Consider the following 9,405-nt stretch of genomic DNA (forward strand, 5'->3'; position numbering starts at 1 on the left):
CATAGGTCACTGACATCTGATCAACAAGATACACGTGAAGCTCAGAGAGAATTCAACCGAAGAGCTGCTGAAAGACGTGCCCATGCTCAGTCCGAACAACAACGAACACAACCGCAACCAAGAAATGTGCGAGATAGATTAACTCATTTGGAAGAGGAGATGCGCCAACAACGCCAAGACATGGACGCGTTTCGGTTTAGGACCGATACATTCATGGATTATATGATGGATTTCACGTCTGTCTTGGCTCAACAATTTCCATCAGCTTCCACATCTGGTAATCCATTTCCACAACCTCCGCAATGGCCGCCCGCATATGATCCGCCGGAGTACCACCCACCACAAGAAGGAGCAAATGATGAGGATGTCGATGACCACTGACGGTCATTGCCCGAGGTAAGTGTACCCTAAGTTTCACGATCATTTACATCGAGGGCGATGCACATATTTAAGTTTGGGGGAGATGTTAATTATATTTGCTTGTGTGTTTGTAGTGTCATTTAGTTTTATTTGAGTGTTTTACTTACTTTTGAGTTATTTGTTTGTGTGTTTGTAGTGTCATATTCATGAAAATTTTTAAATGACCAATGATGAAAAAAAAATTTGTGTATTGAGAAGAAAGTTCATGTATTTCATTCATGTTCATCAATCAACTGGAAAAATTTAGAGAACAATCATGAGATTTGGTAAGTTTGAGACTTATAATTTCTAAACAACTCTGTGATTTTCATTTGACATTGAATTAAATTTTTGCAAACACATATATGATTGATGCAATCTTTGATTTTATTTGTGCCTATTTATATTGTTCATAAATATTCATTTGAAATCTTCTTAAGCCTATATGAGAAAAGAATTGTGTTCTTGAAATTCCTTGGAAGCCAAGCACTTTTCTTTTGAATATATATGTATTTGGTTGATGCATTGAGACAGTATTTTTCACGATGATTAGATTCTACTCTGTGTTGGTGAATTGAGATTTTGTCTAGAACTATCCAAACAACACTCGAGGCGAAATACGGACAACTTATGATTTAGGAATGATTTAGGTGATTTTTTTGGATCGATTGAGCCTTTCAAGCCACCAAATAAAAATAATTTATCATTTGTCACCTCTTTGAGCTTATATGAATTCGAATGGCACAAGTAAATATGTGTAAAAAAACCCCCATTCGATATCTTTTCAAATATCCCACAATTACTACCCCGTTGAATATCTTAAACATTAATTTCCTACCTTATCAATGGAGTAAGAATTCAAAGGATTAAAAAAATGGTATTGAAATTCTCCTACAAAAGAAAAGTTCAAGAGAGATGAAATGAATAAAAAATGGAGATAAAAGAAAAAAGTGGAGTTTGCAAAAGAGATAAAAATTCAACTTACTCCCTTATTTTAATTTCAAATCTTCATTTGTAGCCATGAGCCAAGGCCTAAATTAGAAGCATTGCAAATCTTATTGACCAAATCATAGTTGTCCAATATACTAGTGGAGAGTGATTGGGAGGATCAAGCCTATGGACAATCGACAAACAATTACATTTAGTACGAATCTTGATCAACTTTACACACACCTCATTGCATCATATATTTATTGGGTACTCCTTTCTTGAATGAATATTGCTTTGAACCCAATTTTTACCGAAAAAGACCTCTTGATTGTGTTTGTAAATATGGGACACAAAGATACTTACTTGCCGAGTTCCCCATGTGTGGATGAAGTGCAGTGTCTTCCCTGTCGAAGAACCGTGGGCTCTGATACCATAAAAATGTCACACCCTTACACTATACTTAGCATAATTACCATAATCAAAATAGGGTTTGAATGATATACCTATAGTATGAAGCAGATCAAACAAGGGCATCAAATTGACGGTTTATAAAAATTTTGGCATGATGTCCCTATATTTGTATAAGCCCAAACCCAAGCAACAACATTCATATATACATAGAAACATATTTACATATACAAACATACATTGTATCCTCACACATATCGTGTAACTTGTTTCAAACCCTGACATCCAATTCATTATAATACATATGCGGAAGCTACACAATAAGAAGTCCCGGTTCTTGTCGAGGTGAGGCACGTTACAAGCATCCATTGGCGAACCGGCATCCTATATATCTTCATTACTTGATCCTGTAATACATGAGCTACGTGAGTTTATAAAACTCAATAAGTTGGCACTTATACGTATCAATATGCATCGAAGGAACATACATATCAAGTCGTGATCAATAATGAATCTTAAAAACATGTCATACCGTAGCATATATTCAATGTTCATTTTTGTACTTGAGCCTCATTAGTTGACCTGTACTACCGTGCTTGCTTTATTATATAGCTAATAATGTGTTGGACGTCAGGGAGCAACCTTTGGCAACCCCACGCCCATGAACATATATTGGCCAATAGCTTTGGTAGACTTAAAACCACCCATGATGTCAACAAGCTCTATATCATGTAAAAATCAGTCCTTTTCCTTTCATGTCCATGTTCATGTTCATGACATAGCACCCATCTTCAATATTCATGAGTTCCTTACATATTTAATACATAACAATGGAATATGGGGCTATGTTTTCATCAATAAACATACTAACAATGTACATATAGCAATAGAAAATGAGAAGCATTTGAAATTCATAATATTACTCATGTATTACTTCAAGAACATGCCAACTTAGTGTCCAAGCGTAAGAACACCGGTTTGAGACGATGTTCCTTGTTCCTATGCTGTCAAACATATCATTAATTCAATTACTATATCTATTCTAGGTGAAAATCACTCCTCTACATGTAGAACACTAGAAGAGAAGAAAACTTACACATATATGATGTCCTTGTGATGGAGAACTAAGTTCTTACCTCAAGGTGATGAAAGGAATGAAGAAAGGGGCTTTTGGAAGAAAATTTCTTGATTTCCTCTCGAGCTTTGCTATGAAAAGGTTTGGAAAACTGATGGAAGTGCTTAGAAAAGTCGAAAATTATCTTCTTATATGAAAGGCGGCGCTCGGGCGGTCATTTTCTACCGCTCGAGCGCGGAACATTCTGTCCAAAACCAAGATCTTTCGTGCAAGGGCGCTCGGGCGGTAAAATCCTACCGCTCGGGCGCCACCCATTCTGCCTCTGCGCACTGGTTCCTCAAAGATTGCTCTAGAAACGTCTCTTCCCTTCATAATTTGAAAAAGTGGTAAACAGGAAAGTTGTAGTTCTATGTCTTGGCTTGAATCTTCCACTAGTTTCATGTCATTTAGAGGTCTGAGTAAAAATTTATGCCCATTCTCCCAACATGTGTCATTGTAAGAGTGACGATACACACGACCCACTTCGGGGCGCTTTTGGCTTGTCTTCCACAATGATTTGGACAAAACTCAAAACGTGAAAATTGTAACCTTATATCTTAGCTTTCTAATGGTTATGGCCTCACACAATTTGGATCAATATTCCAATGATTATGCTAAAACCCGTACGAACTACCATATTTTCATCTCATTTCCCACCACTTCTATTACACTATTTCTACGTACACATCTTACTATCATTATTTAGACCCATATTCATTCTCAATACACCATGGACAATATAAATATCATGTTCAATCTCAATATTGATACCTCAATCATCACGTGAAATCTAATGAGCTAATTAACTACGTAATAAACGACATAAAAGCATTATTATCATTTGTACGAGTAACCGGGCATTACAATTCTCCCCTCCTTCAAAGAATTTCGTTCTCGAAATTTGACGTACCATATAGTTCAGGATATCTCTGTTGAATCTCGTCTTCTCGCTCCCACGTTGCTTCTTCGATTGCATGATTGCGCCATAACAGTTTTACCATGGGTATTTCCTTGCCTCGTCACACTTTTGATTTCCTATCAAGGATTTGGACTGGTCGTTCTTCATACGAGAGATTCGATGCAAGCTCTAATGGTTCGTAATGAAGAACGTGAGAAGGATTGGCCAAATACTTTCGTAGCAAGGAAACGTGAAAAACATTATGAACGTTGGATAAGTTCGGTGGTAAAGCAAATCGGTAGGCCCTGTCTCCTATTCTTTCCAAGATTTCAAATGGACCGATATATCTTGGACTCAATTTTCCTTTCTTACCAAAACGCAAAATGCCCTTCAATGGTGATATCTTTACAAATACATGGTCACCAACCTGAAATTCCAATCGACGACGTCGCACATCAGCATAGCTTTTCTGTCGACTCTGGGCAGTGTGCATTCTTTCTCTGATCTTGGTTACCAATTCAGCTGTCTATTGTACCAATTCAGGGCCTAATAATTTCCTTTCTCCTATTTCATCCCAATGTACTGGAGATCGACATTTTCTACCATATAATGCAGTATATGGTGCCATTCCAATGCTTGAATGATAGCTATTGTTATATGTAAACTCAGCCAAGGTAGTTTACTGTCCCAACTACCTGGGAAGTCAATAGTACATGCCCTCAACATATCTTCTAAGATCTGATTCACTCGTTCTGATTGTCCATCAGTTTGAGGGTGGAATGCTGTACTAAATGCTAATCGAGTTCCCATAGCATGATGTAAACTTTTCCGAAATGCAGACGTAAATTTGGGATCTCTATCAGATACAATGGACACTGGGATGCCATGAAGTCTCACTATCTCTTTGATGTATTCTTCAGCATATTGATTCATCGTGTATGTGGTCTTCACCGGAAGAAAGTGAGCTGATTTTGTAAGTCGATCCACAATAACCCATATAGCATTGAATCCTCTTTGTGTTCTTGGCAAACCAAGGATGAAATCCATTATGATATGTTCCCATTTTCACTCAGGAATGGGTAGTGGTTTCAGGAGTCCTGCTGGTCTTTGATGTTCAGTCTTGGCTTGTTGACAAGTTAGACATTGTGCAACAAATTGAGCAATGTCCTTTTTCATACCTGGCCACCAAAATAATGGTTTCAAATCCTTGTACATTTTTGTGCCTCCTGGATGGATCGAATAAGAAGTAGCATGAGCATCAATAAGAATGTCGGTTCTAATCGTTCCTTGCTTTGGCACACACAATCTCCCTCGATATGTCCATATTCCTTCCCAATTCAATTCAAAGTTCAAATTTCCTTTTTCTTCATCTCGCTGCCTCAATTGCTGTAATTCATTATCTGTTTTTTGTTCGACCTTAATCCTGTCTGCAAGCGTTGGTCGAATCATGATGGATGATAACTGGATTACAGCCCCTTTTGGAATAACATCAATCTTCAAGTTCTGTAAATCCCATAAAATCTGTTCTTGTATTTGCATTGCAGTAATAGAACTGGACTTTCGACTTAATGCATCCGCAACCACATTGGCTTTACCTGGATGATAGTTAATAACACAATCATAATCTTTACTAATTCCAACCAACGTCGTTGTCTCATATTCAATTCTTTTTGCGTGAATAAATATTTCAAATTCTTGTGGTCCGTGTATATTTCACACCGTTGTCCATACAGATAATGGCGCCATATTTTCAACGCAAATATCACTGCTGCCAGTTCTAAATCATGTGTGGGATAGTTCTTTTCATATTCCTTCAATTGTCTTGAGGCATAAGTAATCACCTTCCCATGCTGCATTAAAACTGCTCCTAAACCTTGTTTCGAAGCATCACTGTATACCACAAAAGCTCCTGGTCCTTCTGGTATAGCAAGGACTGGTGTTGATGTCAATTTTGCCTTTAACTATTGAAAACTGTGATCACATGCTTCGTTCCATACAAATTTCACATTCTTTCTTGTTAAAGAAGTCAAAGGCAATGCTATCTTAGAAAATCCCGCTATAAACCGACGGTAATAACCAGCTAACCCAAGAAAACTACGTACCTCGGTAACAGTGGTAGGTCGTAGCCAGTTATTAACAGCTTCAATCTTACTTGGATCCACTGATATGCCTTCTTTTGAAATGATATGACCCAAGAATGATACTTGTTCAAGCCAAAATTCACATTTCTTCCATTTGGCATATAAATGTTTATCTTTCAAAGTTTTCAAAACTAATTCCAGATGTTCTCGATGCACCTCTACAGTTCGTGAGTAGATGAGAATATCATCTATAAACACAATCACGAACTTGTTTAGAAATGGCTTGAAAATTATGTTCATTAAATCCATGAAAGCAGCTGGTGCATTCGTTAGTCCAAATGGCATTACAAGAAATTCATAATGCCCGTATCTGGTTCGGAAGGCAGTCTTTGAGATATTATCTGATTTCACTTTTAGTTGATGATAGCCTGATCGTAAATCAATGTTCGAAAAAATGGCAGCTCCTTGTAATTGATCAAACAAATCATCAATTCTGGGGAGTGGATACTTATTTTTTATTGTCACCTTGTTCAACTCCCTATAATCAATACACAAACGAAGGGTACCGTCTTTCTTTTTCACAAACAAAACAGGTGCACCCCACGGTGAAAAGCTCGGTCTAATAAACCCTTTATCAAGAAACTCCTGTAACTGTTCTTTCAATTCTTTCATTTCTGTAGGAGCTAATCGATAAGGAGCTTTTGAGATCGGATGAGTCCCTGCCACAACATCAATTACAAATTCGATCTCTCTATCTGGGGGTAAGCCTGTTACATCATCAGAAAATACCTCTGGAAATTCACAAACAACATCTGTATCTTTTAACTCACAAACAGGTGGATCAATAGTTAACACAAATGCTAAATATCCTTGACACCCCTTTTGTAGTAATTTACAAGCCTTCATACAAGAGATTATCCGAAGAGGTAAGGATATACCTGCACTTGCTACTGTGAATGGTTCAGCTCCTGCAGGTGCAAACTTGATCATCTTTTTGCCACAATCAATAGTAACTCTGTACTTCAAGAGCCAATCCATTCCCAATATCACATCAAAATCAGTCATTCTTAGAACTATCAAGTCAGCATACATCTGATGGCCTTAAACATATATTGGACACCCTCGCACAATTTGATATGTCTGTAATTCTTGCCCGGAAGGTAAGGCTATAGCGAGTGTGTCTCTGTTGTACTTGCTGTAATGCCCAGTCTCCTTACAAACGATTCCGAAATAAAGGAATGTGTGGCTCCTGAATCTAGTAAAACAATAGCAGTAATACCAGAAATCAAGAACATACCGGTGATCATCGATGTATCCGCATCCACTTCTTCTTTGGTCATGGAGAAAAGGCGTCCCTGTACTTTCTCAGAACTTCCTGGACAATTCTTGGCGAGATGCCCTGGCTTCTTGCAACGATAACAGACATTAGAACCTTGCGTACATTCCCCGCCATTAAGTTTGCCACATTTAGGACAAGGTGGTCTGTCCTGTTCTTTACGTCGAGGGGGACCCTTGCCACGTGATTCCTCTGGTCTAGTACCTCTGTTATCGGTCTTTTTGCCTTGTCCTGTTCCTTGACTCTTCTGAAAGTACTGCTGCCTTCGTTGTTGCCTGTCTCTGTCAATGTCTTGCTCATCCTGTTCAGCCATAAGTGCTATTTCCACTATCTCCCCATACGTAGCAACTTTCGACATTCGTACATCTCTTTTAATTTCAGAGCGAAGTCCCCGCATGAAATGTTCGCCCTTACTAGTGTCATCTTGTGCAATATATGGTACATATTGGACTCCGGCCTCAAATTGTTGTATGTATTCCGTCATTGACATGGTCCCTTGCTTCAAATTCAAGAAGTCACTGGCTTTCTTGGCTCGTACATCTTTACTGAAATACTTGTTGTAAAACACAGTTTTGAAAGTTCCCCATGTCAATGGTCCAACCGGTAATGCAACTCTAGCACTCTCCCACCATATCCTTGCATGCTTTGTTAACAAAAAGATAGCACAAGTGACTTTATCAGCATATTCCATATGAAGATAGGAGAAGATGGACTCCAATGACTTAATCCACTCTTCTGCTACTGCTGGATCAGTGCTTCCCATGAATTCAGGAGGATTCAGACGTCGAAAACGATCATACACATCGGTTTGAACAGGCCCATGTCGGTGTACTATGGCTTGTGCTTGTGCCTGCTCATGTGTAGTCCATTGCATCTCCAGTAATTGTTGTATCTGCTCCCCATGAACTTTCGCTTGTTGTTGGAGCAGCTAAGCAAAATCATCTATAGGTCGTGGTGCACTGTCCTCACCTTCGACTGCTGTGGCCTTGCCCTTAGATGACTCTCCTTCCTGTACCTTACGTTTAGGTGGCATCGTGTTTGATCCTACATATAGATCACAGAGAGACATAACTTAGCATAAACTATGGGACACAAAGATACTTACTTGCCGAGTTCCCCATGTGTGGATGAAGTGCAGTGTCTTCCCTGTCGAAGAACCGTGGGCTCTGATACCATAAAAATGTCACACCCTTACACTATACTTAGCATAATTACCATAATCAAAATAGGGTTTAAATGATATACCTATAGTATGAAGTAGATCAAACAAGGGCATCAAATTGACGGTTTATAAAAATTTTGACATGATGTCCCTATATTTGTATAAGCCCAAACCCAAGCAACAACATTCATATATACATAGAAACATATTTACATATACAAACATACATTGTATCATATCGTGTAACTTGTTTCAAACCCTGACATCCAATTCATTATAATACATATGCGGAAGCTACACAATAAGAAGTCCCGGTTCTTGTCGAGGTGAGGCACGTTACAAGCATCCATTGGCGAACCGGCATCCTATATATCTTCATTACTTGATCCTGTAATACATGAGCTACGTGAGTTTATAAAACTCAATAAGTTGGCACTTATACGTATCAATATGCATCGAAGGAACATACATATCAAGTCATGATCAATAATGAATCTTAAAAACATGTCATACCGTAGCATATATTCAATGTTCATTTTTGTACTTGAGCCTCATTAGTTGACCTGTACTACCGTGCTTGCTTTATTATATAGCTACTACTGTGTTGGACGTCAGGGAGCAACCTTTGGCAACCCCACGCCCCATGACCATATATTGGCCAATAGCTTTGGTAGACTTAAAACCACCCATGATGTCAACAAGCTCTATATCATGTAAAAATCAGTCCTTTTCCTTTCATGTCCATGTTCATGTTCATGACATAGCACCCATCTTCAATATTCATGAGTTCCTTACATATTTAATACATAACAATGGAATATGGTGCTATGTTTTCATCAATAAACATACTAACAATGTACATATAGCAATAGAAAATGAGAAGCATTTGAAATTCATAATATTACTCATGTATTACTTCAAGAACATGCCAACTTAGTGTCCAAGCGTAAGAACACCGGTTTGAGACGATGTTCCTTGTTCCTATGCTGTCAAACATATCATTAATTCAATTACTATATCTATTCTAGGTGAAAATCACTCCTCTACATGTAGAACACTAGAGGAGAAGAAAACTTA

The 9,405-nt window shown here is 38.2% G+C and overlaps 1 protein-coding gene across 1 annotated transcript; it reads right to left on the reverse strand.

Moving 5' to 3' along the window:
- Window positions 1-3,105: 3,105 nt before the first annotated feature.
- LOC142537620 (uncharacterized) lies at window positions 3,106-8,040 on the reverse strand. Its single transcript, XM_075643120.1, has 3 exons — window positions 7,128-8,040; window positions 4,963-5,344; window positions 3,106-3,178 (listed from the first exon to the last, which is right to left on the reverse strand). Exons 1-3 carry the CDS (start codon window positions 8,038-8,040, stop codon window positions 3,106-3,108), a joined length of 1,368 nt encoding a protein of 455 aa, XP_075499235.1.
- Between the last annotated feature and the right edge of the window lie 1,365 nt (window positions 8,041-9,405).

This window comes from Primulina tabacum, chromosome 2 (genome assembly GCF_025594145.1).
Source record: "Primulina tabacum isolate GXHZ01 chromosome 2, ASM2559414v2, whole genome shotgun sequence".
Classification (NCBI taxonomy): domain Eukaryota; kingdom Viridiplantae; phylum Streptophyta; class Magnoliopsida; order Lamiales; family Gesneriaceae; genus Primulina; species Primulina tabacum.